General features: G+C 38.6%; 1 protein-coding gene across 5 annotated transcripts; it reads left to right on the top strand.

The window, feature by feature from the left end:
* Window positions 1-7,420: 7,420 nt before the first annotated feature.
* LOC121302384 (deoxycytidine kinase 2-like) lies at window positions 7,421-12,545 on the top strand. 5 transcript variants are annotated; one of them, XM_041232321.1, is made up of 8 exons: window positions 7,421-7,439; window positions 7,820-8,046; window positions 8,296-8,408; window positions 8,977-9,152; window positions 9,609-9,756; window positions 10,169-10,284; window positions 10,699-10,798; window positions 11,304-12,545. In XM_041232321.1, the coding sequence occupies exons 2-8, from the start codon at window positions 7,914-7,916 to the stop codon at window positions 11,334-11,336; spliced, it is 819 nt and encodes a 272-aa protein (XP_041088255.1). In that variant the 5' UTR covers window positions 7,421-7,439; window positions 7,820-7,913; the 3' UTR covers window positions 11,337-12,545. The 5 variants fall into 5 exon arrangements, with proteins under 5 accessions (XP_041088255.1, XP_041088254.1, XP_041088252.1 ...); XM_041232320.1 differs by having other exon boundaries at window positions 7,435-7,521; XM_041232318.1 differs by lacking the exon at window positions 7,421-7,439 and having other exon boundaries at window positions 7,448-8,046.
* Window positions 12,546-21,580: the final 9,035 nt, after the last annotated feature.

The raw sequence follows: 21,580 nt of genomic DNA on the forward strand, positions 1-21,580 counted from the left end.
TACTGCAGTAGCCATTGCTGTATGGTATAGGTTGCAGTATTGTATCAGGCATTCAGAAAGCTAGTGTCTGTCTGCAAGAGTTTCTGTTTTAATACATTCAGGGTTTCCAGTTTGAAATAACTTGTGCAGTCTTTTAAAATAGAATGCTTTTTATTTTTATTTTTTCTAAACGTGTGTGTACAGGAGGTCTGTAGTAGAAAGTAATTGACCTGAGGGAAGACTATTAATACCCACAAGGGGCTATAATTCTACCCTGGAGGTAACAATAGTCTTCCCGAAGGGCATTTAAGGGCACTGCTGCATAATCCAGTTTATATCCCGCCTGTCATGTCTGTTCACGTCATTTTTTTATTTTTAATTTCAGAGAGTCAGAAAACCGTGAATTTTTTAATCATCATTTTAGTGTTCGGAGCACATTTCTTAGTATGTTTTGTAATTCTTGTTCTGTCCACTCGCAGAATCTGTGTTCAGCCAGTTTCTCTTGTCAAGAGTGCCGGGGAAGAAAGGCGTTCCTTTGAAAAGGGGCGGGGGACTGACAGTGATGTGAACCAATCGCGTGACAGACCGAGCTATTGACAGGTGGTGTGAGGATGTTGGGCAATAGTTCAGTCTGTTTTTTCCTCCTATGGTGATGTTTTAGCCAATCGCAGGCCAGGATTTCCAGTATATATACAGTAGACCTGCGAATATAGGTTTTCAAAAAGCATGTTTCAGCAACCATGTGGCAAAGCAAAATTGATTAAAGATAAATAAATAAATAACCTGAGAATCTGATGAAATTTTCAAACTTCGCGGTGCCAGGTTGATTTTGAATATAAACTCGGTTTGCGATTCTAAGACTTGGTGCACTTTGAAACGATTCTTGTCAGATTGATTTTGGACAAGTTCAGCTTCAGTTCAGGGTTTTTGATTTTGTACTGCGTTTTAATTCTTTATCAAATAGGATAAAGCAAAGGCAGAATCCTGCATGCATGAGACGAACAAGTACACTTCTGCTTTCATTCACAATCTCATCTCGTTCACTTACTCCAACAGTATCGTTCGTTTTGATTGTCCTTTTGCTGTAACGAACAAGAGGCTAGGACCCCGACAGTTTTGTTATAGCAAGGGTCTACTGTATGTGTGTGTGTATGCATTGATTTTTATATTATATTTGATCATTTTTAAAGCCAATTTCAAATCCCATAGCTGTGTCAACCATTCTACATGGCAAAAAATTGATACTTGAAAAAAGGGTCGTGTAGGGTTCGGGTTGTGTGTTTCATTTTTTATAAATGACTTATTGCAACCCAAGCTCCGAGCAGGGATACTAGATTTGTATTTTATTTAGAGGTTTTTTTTTTTTTTTTTTTTAAATGGAGCGTATCAAAAAATAATAGACAAATTGCGAAATTATGGAGAATTATATATACATATATAAAAATTAATTCTCCAGTCTGTGTGTTATATCTGTGTTTTAAAACTATTGAAATTGTCAAAAGACTTCATTGCGACATCATCTGCCACAGTCCTGGCTACAAAAGCATTTTGAGTAGGTATTTAATTTCCAGTTGGCCACTTGCAAAAAAAAGACTAGAATGGAAATAAAGAAAATTTGTATCTGTACATAATCTGTGTGCAAATTGATGATCCTGAAATCCACAGTAACCCCATCCCCCAAATGTTGTTTATAACAGAGGGGTGTCCCGCAATAACCCTTAACTTCCTTCATCTTTTCCCTTTACAACCGAACACATTTTTATGAAGTGTGTTTTTTCAGTTTTTTTTGTGTCTTTCTTCAGATAGTGTTTTGCTGATGACAGCACAATGTCCACACTGACTAGGTCAATTCAGTAAAGTGAGCTGCATGTTGGTTTATTATTATTTGTATTATTTTAAAATAACAAGAACTGCATGACGTTTTGTGTTGTTTTTTTTTTTTTGGGGGGGGGGGGGGTTCTTTAGGGGACAGTATAGCTAAAAGAATGTGTGCTTTTTTGATTTTGTGGTTTTATACACATGATGTAAACTTTTGTTTTTATATTCAATCATGTATGTTAATGCCACCTGTGCTGTAATATTATATATATATATATATATATATATATATATATATATATATATATATATATATATATATATATATATATATACACACTAGAGACTCTGGTTAATAATAGAATATTCTTAACAGCATTGTTTTCCACGTGTTACTAGCAATACCACGGTCTGCTATATCTAAATGGGGCTTTACTACAACATGTTTTCCCAGTGTGGTGTATTTTTTAAATTGAATATAGTATTTTATATAGAGGTAAAACAAGAAATATTTTGGACCAATCGGCTTATTAAACCTACCTTTTTAACGCCTTGGAAAAACTTCCTGTGTGTGAGGTTTGTGTATCTTTTTGTTTTTAAGTCTTATTGTGGGACTTGTTCCACTTTGTCAATCACTTCGTTTTTGTTTGTTTTAAGTGTTCTCTTTTGTATTAAATGCATATTTGGTTCACGGAAACACATGCTTTATTAAATTAGCATCTCTGCGTTGACTGAAATTCCGGGCTTCTGTTCAAAACTGTTCATGTATTTGTTTTTATTCTTTCCTATCAATTCTGGTGACTCCAAAATAAAGGGCAAGGGCATATCAGATGGGGATTTATCCTTAAAATATTTCTGGAAGTATTTTGACCTTTTAATGGAAGTAGCATGGAGGGTATAGTTGCAGAAGTTTGTCTGTCACTGTCAGGTGCGCAAGGAGTTGAGCGCTTGTTCAAACGGCTTCTTCAAATGCATGGTGAGCGACTTGAGTATTGCGAGGAGGAAACCAGCCATTTGGTTTCATTATATTGGTTCCATATCATCTTCATTCTATAGAGCGCCTTTCATAGTGGACCACCATCACAAAGCGCTTTGCAGAGGCAGGCTGTGAACTGTGTATTATAGGCAGAGTCACTTAAAATAGGACTTTGATTTAACATCTCATCCACAGGACGGAGCACAAGGAGGTGAGGTGACTCGCTCAGGGTCACACACAGGCGAGTCAGTCAGTGGTAGAGGTGGGATTTGAACTAGGGACCTTCTGGTTATGAGCCCTGGACTTTAACCACTGGACTACATTGCCTCCTGTTTCATGAAAAAGTGAAAAAAATGAAAAAGTTACAATCATTTCAAACGTGGTGTCACAAGTAACGCTGAATCAGCCAGGCTGGTCAGTAAAACATTGAATTCCTTTTGTATGGAGAATCTCAGTAGCTTAGGCTCATGGTTCATCAACTGATTCAGATTCAGTTGTATTAAGTTTGCCCACTGATGATGAAGAACAAACTATAAGTTGGGTGCCTGCTGATATGAAAAACAGTGAGTTTTGGCCCCCTACTGTATTCTGGATGAACGGCATCCCTTGTAAAGTGTCTCTATGTGAACAGAAGGAAATGAATTAAAGAAATATGTACCGGTCTAGAATGCTTGTGAGAGACACAGCTAGTTCTGACTCATGAAATGAAAGCTAATCCTCTTGTCATGTGTGGATGTGATAAATGCAGAGGTGAATCACCCCTGGCCGGGCCTAAGCCATGTCCAGCTTCCAGTCATTTAGCGAGACACTGTAGGATTCTGTTTGAATGTAATGATTCTGGGGGGATCTCTTTCTCTCATTTGAATGTGAATCCACGGGATGTAAAAATAATTGAATGCATGGGTTGTGAGGGAAAGGGTCACTTAGTAAAATGGGCACATCTGGGAAAATTACAATGTGAGGAAGGTGTCCCTGCTAAGCGTGTACAAGTGTCTTGTAGGTACGAAATCAAGGCCATGGCGACTCACACCTGTGATGCGAGACGATGGATTCGAGGGCCCATTGTCGTGTTCGCTGAAGCTGAGACCGAAGTGGAGTCCTGCTGGGACCGAGCTGAAACCCTGGACATGGACTGGATGATTTAAAAAATGAAATATATTAATGCAATAATATGTATTATAACCCTTTGTAGTGTTTGAATAATCTTTAGTCTGGAAAATGATGTAAGTGTGTAATCAAAAGTAACGCTTAATGCTGTTTTAATCAGTAATTGTGAAAATTATGTATTCTGTCTATATAAAATCATGCAGTAGAAACTGGTATAGTTTGATACAAGTGGCCAGTTTTAGGCAGTTTCTTATCAAGACAGGCTTGATTCCCAGAATTGAATGCTAAATCTATATAGCACCCTTTTAGCCTAAGGAAATGTTTCTGTATGAAAACAGGGTTTATATAATATGCTTGCTTCGAATATCAAGATAGGTTCACATGTAAACAAATATATTTTCTGAAAAAAGGAGTAAAAGGCGTTAGGAACAGAAAAGATAAATAAAAAGAAATCTTGATGTGCCTACTATGTTGTTGCTGGTAAGAAAAATATAGTTAATAATGAAAAGTAATTTTAAAAGTAGAGGATAGGTTTTTGAGAAGGTAAACTTTATGTGACCTTTCTTCCTGAACTTTTTGTTTCTTTTAAAAAAAAAAAACGTGCCTGGTAAGGGAGGAATAGTTGGCACGCAGAGCGGGATCCTTTTATCAAAAGGATTATAGCGTCAAGGTTAAAATGTAACGGAAGAAAATGATTTTCTCACCCTAGAAGAAGGGGGAACATTGCTAAAAACATTAATCATTGCTGGAAAGTAGGAAGATTGGTGTGCCACTAGCAAACTGGTTTTAGCTGGCTTGCGTGCCGCTGAAAAGAGTTGTCCACAGTTCAGCTGAGTTCATGCTGTTAAGAAACTCATAGGACAGAGACATTATAGTCTTACACTTAAATAAAAAACAGATTATCCATGAAGAGAAACTCTTAGAAAAACATAAGATGGAGGTTCCCTATAATATCTGCTAAACACATGCCTTTAAGGAGAGAAGGAAACTAATTTGAAAAATAGGATGGTATGAGGGAATATATACTTAGAAACCAGATACATATAATCAATATAATCATAACTGATAGTGTTGTATATATTTTAAACAACACACATATATTCAAAATAACATTATTCTCTTTGTATGCACATATAAAATAGAGGGATAGCAAGGGTCTTGTGAACTATGTTTCACCTAACTTTTCAGACAGAGGATGTGTGTGTGTGTTTTTATTATTTAAGGTTCCAGCAATGGCTTGAAATCAGCATTATTTGAGTTGCTGTTTATTTTCATACAGTCACTAACATTTAAAGGCTGCAAATCAGTCAGTCCTGTATACTGCCGTTCAACAGGACCCCTCCTCTCCCCTCTCCCCCTCTCTCTTGTCCACTATTTCAAAGCAGTGATTGTCTGACAAGCCCTTTCAACATGTAATCTGTCAGTTTCTAATACCAGAAGTCCTACGACTGATATCTGATCATTTTTTCTTGCTATCAAAAATATAATTTTTTTATATTAAAAAAATGGTACCTTTTATTTTGATTTAAAAAAAATAGTATTGATAACAATATTTATTTTATACCAAAAATGTTACTTTTTTTATTTGTTATAAAAAAAAAAAAAATAGAATTTGTTATAAGAAAACGGTACCTTTTGACATCAGAACTGGAATTGTTGATCTCTAATGTTACCTTTTATTTTTAATATCAAAAATAGTATTATTGATATACAATAATGTGACAATTAAATGTCCTGCACTTAGAAATAGTGGACTAACACAAGACTGAATGATTTGGATGGCGTTCCGTTCTGAGTGGCATAAATAAATATTCAATTAATATACATTTAACCCTTTGCTGAAGTTTAGTTACATGTTAACAGTGGATAGATACGGCATGCATGTGTGTATCTATCATTAGATTGGTATTGGAGTGCATATTTCATAGGCATTTGGAATGTATTTTTTGAGACTCGGTAGTTTCCTGCACCAGTAAAAAAAATATATATATACAAAGACTGGTATTCAAAGCTACATTAATATCATTAATTATAATTGATAAAACAGCCTGCCGTCAGTGTCATGTGTCTGTGAGCCCGTGTTATGAAATGCAGAAACTAACCACGAGGTCTGTTTTTGCCTGGAGAGACGACTTCATATAGTGGCAAACATCCCAGACACTGATGCTATTTAACAATAAGAGAATACTTGACTTTTAAGAGTCTCTCGACCCCGGGCATTTTTTGAAATATGTTTTATCATTTTTTTTAGAGGAATGCAAACTGCATGGCTGTAGAAACTGTTTGCCACGCTTGAGTGAAATGTAGCAGTCATTACTGTCCATGCAGGGTATGACATGGAATATTTGTTAGTCACTTTCTTAGGGGGTCAGATGCTGAGCCCGGATTTTAATCGGGAACCTCCTGGTATCAAGCCCTTTTCTTTAACCACAGGAGCACCAAGCCTGCTTAAGATCAGAAAGGCTCCCGTTCGCAAGAACGCACTGAATGATCTGTTTTGCTGAAGCTGGACTCGGAGCTCCAGGGAACATGACAAATATGCGTTGGCCCCGGGCCAGCCCGGTACCGTAAACACGGTCCTAAGATGAGCACATAAGTCTTTTTTAAATTAAACTCAGTGCCATTAAAAAGTGAGCACTCGCCACACAACAGAGCTGTAACAAGAGGATGCAGCGAGCATGCTTGATACACCCTCTCGGATTGTATCCGCTCAGAAAGACTTGTCTCTTTAGACACAAGATGCAGCCTCTAGTTAAATTCACGATGCTATGATGGCAGCAGCTGCAATCTAGATTTTAAATTGTTTTGGGGCTCAAACGCATATATTTATTTAAACACTATATAACAATATCATAAAACGACTCGTAACAAAGCAAGACCTTCTCTTTGTAACTCATTTGGTTCAGTGGGTACTTGCGGTCCTTGTCGTGCGTCACGGGGCAGGATTTTGAAACTCGGTACCGTCTGAAACTGTCTGACAGCAAAAGTGAAACTAAAGAAATAATTATAAAATATATTCACGGTATTTGAGGAAGACAAACTTAGCGTTACATTCAGAAGTGTTGATGTAATTCGTCAAAATAACTTGTTTTTACTAACCAGGGATAGGAATAAGAGTCCCTTTTTTTTTTTTTTTTCAGAGCTTACAAACAGATGGACGAAAGAAAAAAAAACGCTTTCAATTCTGGGAAGATCTATTCTATGAAGATAACATTGATGGAAATAAGAGTGCTGTTGGATCGGAGTTTGATCCAGTCCTGGTTTTACTGTGGGTTTGTTAATAGGACACACCCGAGCTTGGTATACCTATACGCACTGTGGCTAATCAAATTCCTAGCAAAACCTGGCATGGACGAAAACTGCTGTGCAACAGGAGTCTCTTTTCCATCCCTGAGATGCATATTTTTTAAGCCGTTTGTGGTGTAATGCACCTTTAAGCCGCTAGATGACAGTAAAGATAAATATTAAAACACAAACAGACCATAGAAAGTGATTTTTTTTTTTTACTCTTCTGGGTAACCTGGAAGCAACGACGTTAAACACATCCGGCTTTACAACGGTAACGCACATTAGATACAGCAGATAAATCAACAGCATGAGTTGATAAAACACACCGGCCGAATCACATTACACAGCTACAGGTTCCAACGTCTTAAATTCTATTTAAAATACATGTGTATATATATATTTTAATGTGTGTTTTTTATTTTTATGAATAAACACATTAACGCGTATATATAAATTGTTTTCATATCAACGCGCGTTGTTTTTAACGCGCGTTCTTTACTCGTGATACATAATGGCGCTTGCATTCCGCGGTTTGGAGTCTCCCTGTTTGATTGGCGCGGTGCGGTTATCCACACTGAGCGGCCCGGTTCGCAGTGACATGTCTGTTCGGGGTGTGCTGTTATTATTAATCCAGAAACGGTTTTCGTGCAGGTTGAAAGCTAGACCCGAAGTAACGGCGCCCTTTTCGAGGCAGAGCAGAAACTTTTCTGGGTTTCTTTCCCTTCCGACCGGACCCGGTTCGAGAATGAAGGAACCCGTACAGCCGCCTGTCAAACCCGTTTGCAGCTCGGCTAAACTGCGTGGCCGGCTCGTCCACACCAACCAGGACAGCGCTACTTCCAGCCGGCTCAGAAGGGTGTCAATTGAAGGAAACATTGGTTATTATTATTATTATTATTATTATTATTATTATTATTATTATTATTATAATTATTGTATAAGTCCATATAATATTGTACGGGGAAATAGCAGCAGGGCTGATAGGTGACATAATCACACAGAGTGACAATGGGTTTCTTGAATGTAATGTAATAATATAGTCCCATTGACACAGCTGGACAGGACCGCTCAGGGCATCGTTTAATCAGTTAATGATCTCCCCGCTAACCCTGTGCTGTTTTTTCTAGCCGTCGGGAAGTCCACTTTCGCCCGCCTGCTTCAGAAGGTGGAGAACCGGTGGGGGGTGATTCCAGAGCCGCTGAGCAAGTGGCAGAATCTCCAGACCTGCGAGTCCAGGGAGGTGAGCGAGAGGGAGATTAGCACAGGGCAGCGCTGCAGCTCCTGGGAGAGCGATAGCTCCCACAGGGCAGAGCTGCGTGCGCAACTCGAAATAGACGTCATCACCTCTTGCTACGTGATGAGGGTGATACATTTAGGTACTAAAACTAAATTTATTTCATAACAATAATCGAACCCTAAACCTAAGGTTCGTGGGGTATTATGGGATACCCTGTGTGAGTTACCCTGGGGAGCCTTCGTTCTGCAGCTATATACTCTTATCCAGATAACAAGTTTTGAAAAACCAGGCCCTCAGGACTTTCTGAGTGTGTTGGGTTTCCTCTCTTTCTTCCTGTCTCCCCTACTTGTAACTCTTCTCTCCCCCTCACCCTGCTCTCATCTCCCTCCCCTCCCCACCCCACTTGCCTTCCCTACCCACCTGTCCCCTTCTCCCCCTTTCCCCACACCCCCACACTCTTTCTCATTCTCCTGTTCTCTCTTCCATCACTCTCCACCTCACCTCTCCCCTTCCTCTTCACGCTCTCCCTTTCCCACCTCTCCCTCTGTCTGAGGGGGTGTCGGGCTCCCAGCAGAGCGTCAGTAACCTGCTGCAGATCATGTACCAGGACCCCACCCGCTGGTCCTACACCTTCCAGAGCTTCTCCTGCATGAGCCGCATCAGAGCCCAGCTGGAGGCTCCTCCGCCCAGCCTGCTGGAGCTCGAGAGGCCGCTGCAGATCTTCGAGCGCTCCGTCTACAGCGACAGGTAAACCCTTCACACTGAACACTATACAGTGCACACTGCACTCTACACACTGCACACTATACACTACACACTATAGACTGCACGATATGCACTGCACCCTACACACTGCACCCTACACACTGCACGCTATACACTGCACACCGCAGTGTCTCCTGTTTGAGCTGGGCTGATTGTCTCTGCCTGCAGGTATGTGTTTGCAGTGTCTCCTGTTTGAGATGGTCTGATTGTCTCTGCCTGCAGGTATGTGTTTGCAGTGTCTCCTGTTTGAGATGGTCTGATTGTCTCTGCCTGCAGGTATGTGTTTGCAGTGTCTCCTGTTTGAGATGGTCTGATTGTCTCTGCCTGCAGGTATGTGTTTGCAGTGTCTCCTGTTTGAGATGGTCTGATTGTCTCTGCCTGCAGGTATGTGTTTGAAGTGTCTCCTGTTTGAGATGGTCTGATTGTCTCTGCCTGCAGGTATGTGTTTGCAGTGAGCCTGTTTCAGATGGGCTGCATCAATGAGACAGAGTGGGCCATCTACCAGGACTGGCACAGCTTCCTGGTCCAACAGTTTGGCAAGAGGATTGAACTGGAAGGCATCGTCTACCTGAGAGCATCTCCACAGGTATAGTGCACACACCAGGCATGAGAATCAGAGAATCAGCAAAAACAAATATATAAGTTCAAACATTAGGGGGGCACGGGATATAAAGTATAAATGAGCCTTTTATCTGTGTGTGTGTGTGTCTGCGTGTGCATGTGTGTGTGTGTGTGTGTTTGAATTGACACAGTGTGTGTGTGTTTGAATTGACAGTGTGTGTTTGAATTGACACTGTGTGTGTGTGTGTGTGTGTGTTTGAATTGACACAGTGTGTGTGTATGTTTGAATTGACAGTGTGTGTTTGAATTGACACAGTATATGTGTGTGTGTTTTTGTATTGACTGCGTGTTTGTATTGACTGCGTGTTTGAATTGACTGCGTGTTTGAATTGACTGTGTGTTTGTATTGACTGTGTGTTTTGCCCGCTTTGTTGCAGAAGTGTCTGGAGCGGTTGGGCCAGAGAGCCAGACAGGAGGAGAGGAGCGTCGACCTGCAGTATCTGGAGAGACTGCACAGCCAACACGAGGACTGGCTGATTGAGAAAACAACACCGTGAGTCAAAACAGCACTGCACATATACAATGCACACTATACGCTGCACGCTATACGCTGCACGCTATACACTGCACGCTATACACTGCACGCTATACACTGCACGCTACGCTGCACACTATACGCTGCACGCTATACACTACACACTATACACTGCACACTATATACTGCACACTATACGCTGCACACTATACACTTCACACTGCAACCCAGCATGAAAACTGGCTTATTGAGAAAACCACAGTGTGAGCACACTGCCTTGCACACTGCATTGCGCACACACACACACTGCACACCCTCATTAATGCACATATCCCAAACACTGTACACAGACACACACACACACTCACACACCCCCTGTACTCCACACTCGCAGGTCTGCACACCCAGCCCTGCACTGCTTGTTTGTTCCAGGCTGCACTTCGATCACTTGATGAGGACCCCAGTGCTGGTGCTGGACGTGAACGAGGATTTTGAGCAGGACCAGGCGGTGCAGGAGAGGCTGCTGAAGCAGGTACTGCTCAAATAGTTTTGGACACGTAATAAATATATTTGGAATTTTTCAGTTTATTTCCATTGCTTTATAATGGGGAGATGGCATCCTCATATGAGGTCATCATGCATTTGCTTGCTAGTCTTCCCCATGTCCCCAGATATATATATATATATATATATATAAACACTAGTTTTTTTAACCGTTCCCTTATGAGGTGAAAAAAAAACCATATAGGGCCACTATATGATGTTTTGTAAGCATGCAACCTTTCTGGACTGCTGTTCAAAAACCAGCAACAATCTGGAACACTTTCGTGAGTGTCAAACATAGAAAGCAATGGAAACCAAGCCTGTGTAGGATGCACGAGATCATTCGGAATGGTTCTTTGCTGCAGCATATGATTTTCGCTGACGTCATTTACTGTATAATCTAACCGGCTGCCAGTATGGGAATACATTTATTTATTTATTTTTGCCTCACAAACTTGATAATCTCTGCTCTTTTCGTTCTTGCTTTCTCTTAGGTGAAGAACTTCTTTGACAGTTTGTGGTTGTGAGTGTGATGACGCGGACCTGCCCACGTTTTGGACGGGATTCGCATTCCCCTCCACTCAGCTTCAGCCTGTGATAGGAAAAACCTCCTTCCCATAATTCTTATTAGCATCGCTAGCCACATCCCTACTGGACCCTATTACAGCAGCTGCACTTTTATTATTGAGCAGAGAGTGTAGGTCTGGCACTCAGAAGGTCAACGACAAAGCGTTCGAAACATTTCAGCCACGGCAGGTTCTCTAGAAACAGAGTAAGTGCGTTAATGTCAGGTTTTAGTCTCTTTATAATTATGGCTTCTGGTTTTCTGTGTTTTGCCCTGACTTTTCTGCTCCCCTTTAGAAATTCAGTTGATCCCTGTTAAGCCATTTGTGTATCTCAGTGACACTGAGAAACGCGTTCATAGTCATTTCATTTATGTTTTTCTCTTTCCCCTGTGAAACAACTAAATGGGCTTTTAAAAATTTAAGTCTTGTCTTGACATTTCAAAGCAGAAACGACTCCTCTTTATAAACGTGAATACAGTCACGTTGCAGAACGATTGCAATAAAGTGTGTCCAGCATCAAAAATGTGTCGCGATAGCTTTGATAAAGGTTAGTCGCTACTTAATGTGTCGTAATCTCGTTTACACGTTATGAAAAATGAAGGCTTGGCCGATTTTTTTAGAAAAAAAAACCCATTCACTTGTTTCGCAGAAAGAAATCGTAAATGAAATCAATTTTATTATCGACGCGTTTCTCAGCGTGCGATTGAGAGTCACGAATGGCTTAGCAGGGATCAATTGAATTCTTAAAGGAGAGCAGAGAAGTCAGACCAATCAGAAGCCTGACTGGTAATGTATTTGTAAGTGGTTGGAGCTGCCTGTAATCAGCTTGACTAGCGGTAGCTGCGAACACTTTGAAACATGCCTTTAACATTCCCATTTCCTGAAGTGATCTTGTAAATACAGATTTTAATATAATATTGAGGGATGCTTCTGAATGAATGGATGTGAAATAACATTGGCAATGCCGGCCTGTTTCATTGAACCCTGCTGTGAGGTTTTTTTTGCATGGCTTTGTTTCTAAACTAGAGAGCTGTGCTTGTTTATAACTCTAGGATCGCTGGAGTTGTCATTATGTGTAAATGGTACGCACCCCTCATTCCTCTACACCCTAGGCTCAGGATAATAATCTGGGTGCTAATGCATTTATTAAATTAAAAAAAAAAAAAAAAAGTTTTGTGTATAGTCTTTTTTAATGTTTTTTTTTTCTTTGTACTGGATGAAAATACATTTTGATACTGAATTCAGCCCCTGTTAATTCATGTGGGTTTAATCACCCTGATTCATTCCATGCTCCTCTGTATTGAATGCTGTTGATCACGTGTGTAACACATGCATTCATTCTGAATGAACACTTCTCACAATCCCCTGGTGGGGGAGTAAGAGGGTATGAATTCATGTCTTATGCATGCGATCAGCAGCATTCATTACAGAGGAGCATGGAATGAATCAGGGTGATTAAACCCACATGAATTAACAGGAGGGGCTGAATTAACAATGAAGGACTTCAGAACTCAGAGGAAGCGCAGGAGATATTCCGGTGTTATTCCTGTGGGATTCAGACAGGGGGATTCGATAGGAATAAAAATAAATAAATACACAAAGACTGTATGTTTGAGTGCAAAAAATAAATATAAAATGTATTAAAACACCCACCAGATTTCAAAGTTATCAGGACTAATAATAACACCAGATGCCTGTGTACAGTACAGTAAAATAGAAAAAAAAATTAAACAACCCAAAATATATTATTATTATTATTATTATTATTATTAATAATAATAATAATAATAATAATAATCATAACTTCATCAATAATAAAATCATCACATGGCACAGCTTAAATAAAAATACAACCGAACAAAATTGAAATATATAAAACTCAAATTATATCTGCATCAATATCATGTTCTAGTATCTACAGTACACGTTGATCCTGTTATTATGTATCATAATAATATTAATAATAATAATCGTCTATATACTTGCTGGAATACAATCTACAATAGACTAGGAAAAAGCAACAGCTTAAACAATCTTTTTACAGCATGTTCAGATATCTCTGAGAGTGAAGACAATCCCTGAATTGTGGGCACCGAAGAGGTGTCCGTTTTGGAGGGACGGGTGTGTGGGGCAGGGCGGGACAGGTATGTGGGGTGGGGAAGGGGATCAGGTGTAGGGGTGACAACAGCTACAATGAACACTTCTCTGAAAGCTGTTTTCAAACAGTGAGTAGATTCAGGTGTCTTTTCACACCTCTCTCATTACTGAGGTGTCTGCATTCATTCTCAGGGGTTCTGTCGCTCCAGTATCGAGCTCTTATCAGCACTAGAAAGAGTAGGCGGGGTTATCCGAATGTGAAGGCCCTGTTTGTCACGTCACAGTCCAGTGCTTGTCTGGGTTCTTCACAAAAGGGTTCTCCAGGTAAAAGCAGATTCAGAGGGAAAAAAAATACTATAGTCACTCAGCATTAAAGCAAAAGAGGAATTAAAAATGACGCCTGAAAATGCTTTTTTTTTTTACTCTGTTCTGAGGAGCCGTGATCATTTAAAAATTAGAATTTAGTATTAGGAAGTATTAATCGTTGTATTTGAAGTGATAATGTTTAGAATAACAACGTCCGTTAACATACAGACATTTTGCAGTAGATGTATACATATATTGTAACATTGTATATATATTATATATATATATATATATATAATATATATATATATTATATATATATATAAAGGAGGTAAAACTGCAGTGTTGGACGTCACTAAAATTAAATTTTTTTTTTTTTTTTTTGTTTAAAAAAAAAAAAGTTTTTCAGGAAAATTTTCCGGAAACAGACTTTGTCAGAACTGTCCTATATAAAAAATATAAATTTTTATGGAAAAACACGTTGTGGTATCCATTTGTGTGTGTGTGTATATATCATATATATGGTGTGTGGTGGGTGTGTGTCATTTTGAGTAAATATATGTGTTTAATATATATACTTTTAAATATTACTCAGTATTTTTAATTGTGTTATTAATAAATATAAATAGATATATTAACACATTATATAGATATATATATATATATATATATATATATAATATATATATATATTATATATATATATATATATATATCTAACACATTTATTTTTTTTATAGAAACTAGTTTCCACCAATAATTAAAAAACAAAAATCCAACAACTTCAATTGCAGACAAAGTTGTCTTGGTAGGAAAGTAACTGTAGAGCCAAGAGCTTCGCCCAAAACACTACATTAACAAAAACAAAACAGACAAACAAACATGCCCCTACATCTACTAGTTATATTTACTAAAAGAAGAAAGAAAGACGTTTATTCACTGAGTTTCAACTCCCTACCTTAACAGACACCTGCACAACATCCACAATCTTGAGGTATATCTCCTAGGTATGAAAAAAAAATGACCAAAACAAAAAAGCAAATCTCTGTGCGATTTAAAAACACTCAAGTCGTACTGACACTAACCACAACGAGCCCTATCTTCAGAAATTTTAGTGGCCTCTCAAGACAAGTTAAAACATTTTCTTAATTATTTACAAATACTTTCCTGATATACAAATTAAAACTATGCTGCGCAGCGTGCCAGGGGAAAAAAAAAATCTGAAAACTTTCCTGTAGAAAGCTAAGACAAGACGCAAAATAACGCAGAGCTGTAGCTTTGAGCATGAAAAAGAGATGTGGGTTCTGTTTCGGAATGCAAATGCTAGTGGATCCCGTGGCAGTCATGATTACGCTGCCTTGTTCTGTGGTATAAGAGTGCTTTATCAACAATGAGGATGAAAAAAGTTAATAGACTCATCATTCATTCTCAAACTTGAAAAAGTGCTGCAAAAAATAATAAGACAAGTAAAAGCAATCAAAATGCCGCCTTCACTGTTTTCATCAGCTTGACTTGGGTCTAGCAAACGAATACGTTTCGACTTTCTAACTTTGTTATAATTTGCTGTTCTCTGAGTTTTGTTGGTCTGTGGTCTCCAATCTTCCCTCCCAAGCAGTGGGCATGAGTCTACAAATCAATCACCACGTGATAAATGTACACAGCGGTAACAAATCAATCATGTGACCAAAATATACACAGCGGTAACAAATCAATCACCATCCTTCTATTTGTGTCCATTTTTAGACAAAGAAAAGGAGACAGGATCCCTTTTATTTGACTAACTAAACAATAATTCATCACAAGCTTTCAAGACATCAAAGGTCTTCATGTGAAAGCAGGAAAGAGAGAATGAATCAGTCTCTTAGTCCAGTAAAAGGTATTACATCTTCACATATATATATATATACAGATCCATCGTGAAGTTTCCATTGCTGGAAATGCTGTGGTCTGCTCATGGTTCTGTTAGCTTGTGTATTTCAATCCCAGTAGATTTAAAAAATAAACTTTTCTGTGGGGAGAGATCTCTAAAAGCTAGAGTTATTTACTGTTTAATAATAATAATAATAATAATAATAATAATAATAATAATAATAATAATAATAATATGTTGTAGCACCTTATGGGCGACAGGATTCTGCTAATTACAGAATAACAACAGGAATGAAATTGTCAATTTCGTTAAAATCCGATAGCCAGCGAGTTTACACACTGTACTCCTAACAGCTCACAGAGTGTGGCTAGCACCAATCCCTGCAGATACTGCAGTACTCCAGTTGTCTGAAATCGACAGCGGGGGCTTTAGCACCTTTCGGAGCCAACGAGGGTCTCTAGAGTTCTGGGAACGAATGGAATGCGCCTGCTTAAAGGCTCCCTCTATTAGCAGCCACGATGCGAGCTTACAGTTATACAGAAAAGACAGCGTTCAGTTACGACAGACTTGTGCTCTTTCAAAGCCTGTAGTGCAATCAAATAGAAAACGGGTGTAGTTGGCGGAACATCATATCGATTCGGCACCATGGATGTTCACAAACGCCTTCAGTATGTCAAAGATATCTTTTATTAATTTCCTCTCTCTGTGTGTTACTGAAATACACAGATATGGCCAATACTTTAAAATTACTTCTAAAATTAACTCATTTTGCTTCATAAAGTCGGATGAAACCTGCTGTTACGTTAACATATTGAATGACATACCACTTTGTAGTTTTCCCACATAACGAAAAACTGACAAAAATTGAAAAATGTGACATTTCGAAATCTAACATTAATACTGTACTACTACACACTATTATGGCTTCCGATAGACTTTTTTTGCGATATCATTTTATAATTTCTCATTTTCATGATGTTAAATAAAATATCTAAATTATGTTTTTTTAATGTTTCAATCCTAAAATTCTAGGTGATGCAAAACTTTTGGCCAGAACTGCACTCTGATCTGAAAAGGAATAAACTTTTTTTTTTTTTTAGCCCGTTTCTGTTCATCAAATGAAGTTCACAAATGCTGATTTCAACTGTTTCGTGAAGCTTTATCAGCATGTTTTCATTATTCAAAGATCTTTTTATTCTGGGAGAATGTTTTTAAACATTCTTTAAAAAAAAAACATTCCTCAAAAAACATTCCTTGAAGCAATAATTGGGGCTTCAGGTTTTCAGTGTTTTGCCCCAACTTTTCCACTCTCCTTTAAAAATTCAATTTATACTTTTTCAATTGATAACTGAGAAATGCGTTAATAGTAAAATGTATTTAATCTATTTTTTTTAGGTGAAACTAAATGGGCTTTTAAATTGTAATTCTGACTTTTTCATTTCAGAGCCGCGCAGAACGATTGTAATAAAGTTTGCCCGACATGAAATACATTATTTTGCATTCTAGCTTTAATAAAGGTTAGTCTCTTATTAACATGTTGTGATCTCGTTTGTGTGTTCTGCTTGTAAATGAAAAATGAAGGCCATTTAGTTATTTCACGGAAAGAAAAAAGTCAATGAAATCAATTTTACTATTGACGTGTTTCTCAGTTGTGATTGAGAGACATAAACGCCTTAAAAGAGCAAGGAACAGAGCACAAGCCCTAGACATCTCTGTTACCTGAGTGATGGGACAGGCGGTAAGATACAGACTTACAGCACGGTTATAAGAGTCTGTAATTCACTTTGCAGAGCGCAGACCAGTGGGACTGGGCACAGAGTCTGCAATTCACTTTGCAGAGCGCAGAGCAGTGGGGCTGGGCACAGAGTCTGCAATTCACTTTGCAGAGCGCAGAGCAGTGGGACTGGGTACAGAGTCAGTAATTCACTTTGCAGAGCGCAGAGCAGTGGGACTGGGCACAGAGTCTGCAATTCACTTTGCAGAGCACAGAACAGTGGGATTGGGTACAGAGTCTGTAATTCACTTTGCAGAGCGCAGAGCAGTTGGACTGGGCACAGAGTCTGTAATTCTCTGTGCTCTGCAATGTGGCAGTGGGACTGGGCAGGCTGTGGATGCATTTAGACACAGGATGCTCTGTGTATTTGCATTAGCAGCTGAACACAATATGAGTTTCATTGTTGGGCAGCTGAATGAATGCAAATCTTTCACCAGATCCTTTTCCTGCAGCAGCCATTCCAAGCAGAGGGGTGTCTTTATAGACCACTGCATGTGAGAGAGTGTGTGAGTGGGTGAAAAAAAGTGAAATATTTAGCTTGTCCACCCTGTGTGGGGTTTTGTCTGACTCGAGTTAGAAATAGTAAATAAAAATATAGTGAGAGTCAATGAAAAGTCCCCTCAAATATAGGAATGCAAACTGTGTGTGTGTGTGTGTGTGGAATGAAACCTGCTGCATAATGTTAAAATATTGAATTACACACCTCTTTGCAGTTTTCCACATAATGAAATGCTGACAAACATTGAAAAATGTGACATCTTGAAATCGAACATGAAATACTGTACTGCTATTATGGCTTCCGGTGGTTGTAGTTTTTTTGATTAACTCTTGATATTTAAAAAAAAAAAAAAAAAAAAAAAAATCTAAATTATGTTCATATAGTTTTTTTTTTTTTTATTATTATTATTTCTCAATCCTGAAATTCTAGGTGATCTCACTTTTGTCGAAAATTCTAGGGTGATGCTAAACTTTTGGCCACAGCTGTGTGTGTGTGTGTGCGTGTGTGTGTGTGTGTGTATATATATATATATATATATATATATATATATATATATATATATATATATATTATATATATATATATATATATATATATATATAATATTATATATATATATATACACACTGAGTGTACAAAACATTAGGAACACCTGCTCTTTCCATGAAATAGACTGACGAGGTGAATCCAGGTGAAAGCTATGATCCCTTATTGATGTAACCTGTTAAATCCACTTCAATCAGTGTAGATGAAGGGGAGACAGGTTAAAGAAGGATTTTTAAGCCTTGACACAACTGAGACATGGATTGTGTATGTGTGCCATTCAGAGGGTAAATGGGCAAGACCAAAGATTTAAGTGCCTTTAAAGGGGTATGGTAGTAGGTGCCAGGCGCCGGTTTGAGTGTGTCAAGAACTGCAACGCTGCTGAGTTTTTCACGCTCAACAGTTTCCCGTGTGTTTCAAGGATGGTCAGAGCAACAGACGGGCTACAGTTAGTCAAGTGGCTGTCCAGTACAACATTGGTGCTGAAACACCCATAAAGAATGCACAACTCGTTGTACCTTGAAACGAATGGGGTATGGCAGCCGATGACCTAACTTCCACTTCTTTCAGCAAAACACTAGAAACTGCGGTTGCAGTGGGCTAAGGAACGAAAACTCTGGACACTGGAGAAATGGAAAAACATTGCCTGGTCTGATGAATCCCGGTTCCTGCTGTTTCACGCTGATGGGAGGACTAGGGTATGGAGAAAACCACATGAGTACATGCATCCATCATGCCGCGTGTCAACATTGCAGGCTGGAGGTGGGGATGTGATGGTGTGGGATGTGTTTTCATGGCACACATTGGGTTCTTTGATAAAAGTGGAGCAAAGTTTGAATACCACAGGATATCTGAACATCATTGCCAATCAGGTGCATCCCTTCATGGCAGCAGTGTATTCATCTACTAATGGATTTTCTTAGCAGGATAATGCCCCATGCCACAAGGCTAGGATTGTCCAGGAATGGTTCCACAAACGTGACAGTGAATTCAGCTTACTGCAGTGGGCTGCCTAGTCACCAGATCTCAATCCAATTGAGCACCTGTGGGATGAGATGGAACAAGCTATTCGGAGTAGAGATCCACTACCAGCCAACTTGATACAACTGTGGGAAGCATTGGAGTCAGCATGGGCCAGCATCCCTGTGGAACGCTTTCGACACCTTGTAGAGTCCATGCCCCGACGAATTGAGGCTGTTCTGAGGGCCAAAGTGGGTGCAACTCAATATTAGGAAGGTGTTGCTAATGTTTTGTACACTCAGTGTGTATATAATGCATGTACAGCCTTGCCATATTATTAGGTTGGTCATGTGATCCGGTGACACGCGATCTCTGCAGTTGTATTAAGCTGTGGGAGCAAAGTGCCAGCCTCAGTGGCAGGGCAGTGGGGGTGCCACAGTAGCAAGGGCAGTAATATTGGGCATCAGAGTGGATCAGTAATGGCGATGGGAAAGGGGGTACCGTGAGAGACAGGGAGACAGAAGGAAAGATGGTCAGAATGCTTGTCAAGTCTGGAATATGATTGACTGAACAGATCCTTCAAGCCACCTTCCAGCACCTTGTGGAGTCTCTGCCATGTTGTGTCAAAGCTGTGATATTAGGTGGGTGGTCTAATAAAGTGGCCAAGTGATGTGTGTGTGTGTGTGTCTATATATATATATATCCCATGCAATAGTGGTACAACCCACATAAGATAATTACATAATTTTCTTATCAATTCACAAATATTACATTACTTATGCTGATTCAGTGATTTTTTTATTATTATTATTTGGTAAAACACATTTTTTTACACAATTTTTTTTTTTGTAATTATTATTCTTATTCTTTAATAATTTTTTTTTTTTTAATTATTATTTTTTTTTTTTTACATTTTTTATTCCAAAAGTAGTAAAAAAAAAAAAAAAAAAAATGTGGGCTGTACCACATCTACACAATGTATTTACACAACTGACAAAAACACCTACACACAGTGGAGAGAGACTCACATGTGTTCACAGATTGCATTAACAAAAAGAAAATAATAAGAACAAAACTGAACAAATCTGAACAAGGAAACATAGCTGCCTTTGTATGTACGTTACATATACACTGTATACAGCTATGGCCAAAAGTTTAGCATCACCCTGTAGAATTAACCAATTTTCCTTCATAAAGTCACATGCTGAATGATGTTACGTTAACATATTAAATAACACACTGTTTGTAGTTTTACTTAACAAAAAACTGCACAAAAATTGAAAAAATGTGACATTTCGTAATCTAACATGAAATACTACTGTAATATTATTATAGTTTCCGGTAGACTTTTGTGATATCATTTTGTAGTTTCTCTTAGATTGCATTATGTTAAATAAAAGATCTAAAAAATATTTATTCATTTATTTATTTTAAATACAGTATGTCTCAATTCTGAAATTCTAGGTGATGCAAAATGTTTCTCCACTGCTGTATAACATTATAGATAGTCCCTGCTCATTTGCATACAAGCACCGCCCCCCCATGCCTTTTATTTTACACATTTGCACGTGTGGCCAGTAGAGGGCGATGCTGTACCTCCAAACCACTCCGGTCTGCTTCTACACACTCTCTTTAGAAAGGGGGAGACAAACACAAAACAACCACCACAACAGCAAACAAAACAAAAAGGGCCCACGTTTGTTTACCTGTCCTATGAGGAGATTCAGTCAAACTTAAAGGAGGGTTTCAATCATTTTGAACACTGTGCCGGAATTGGCATCTTTAGTGCACGCGAAAGTAGCTCTGATCTTTTTTTTTTTAAAAGATCTCAAGGGGTACGGGACATGTCTCTGTTAATGTAAATTAACACACACATAGTTATATATACATAGAATATCGTATAGGTGCTGCAGGCAATACAACCTTGAGAGGGTGAAAAACACTTTGTATTTGAGACAACCATTTAAGTGTCGTCCACAATAGCTACTGTAAAATATATATATATATTATATATATATATATAGATATATATATATATCTATATATTTATATATATAAAAAATGAAACAGCACAGCACATTTTAATCTGACGTCATTCCCATCTGATACAAACTAGCTGATACAAAAAAAAAAGTTACATCAATGGCTGAATCACA

The sequence above is a fragment of the Polyodon spathula genome, chromosome 29 (assembly GCF_017654505.1).
Source record: "Polyodon spathula isolate WHYD16114869_AA chromosome 29, ASM1765450v1, whole genome shotgun sequence".
NCBI classification, from domain to species: domain Eukaryota; kingdom Metazoa; phylum Chordata; class Actinopteri; order Acipenseriformes; family Polyodontidae; genus Polyodon; species Polyodon spathula.

Excerpts from the sequence above, each read along its gene's own strand:
- LOC121302384 (XM_041232318.1), top strand. The coding sequence starts at position 7,680 with ATGGCGCTTGCATTCCGCGGTTTGGAGTCTCCCTGTTTGATTGGCGCG. Across the intron at positions 8,047-8,295 it reads GTCAATTGAAGGAAACATTG|CCGTCGGGAAGTCCACTTTC; the intron begins GTTATTATTATT and ends TGTTTTTTCTAG. Across the intron at positions 9,757-10,168 it reads ACCTGAGAGCATCTCCACAG|AAGTGTCTGGAGCGGTTGGG; the intron begins GTATAGTGCACA and ends GCTTTGTTGCAG.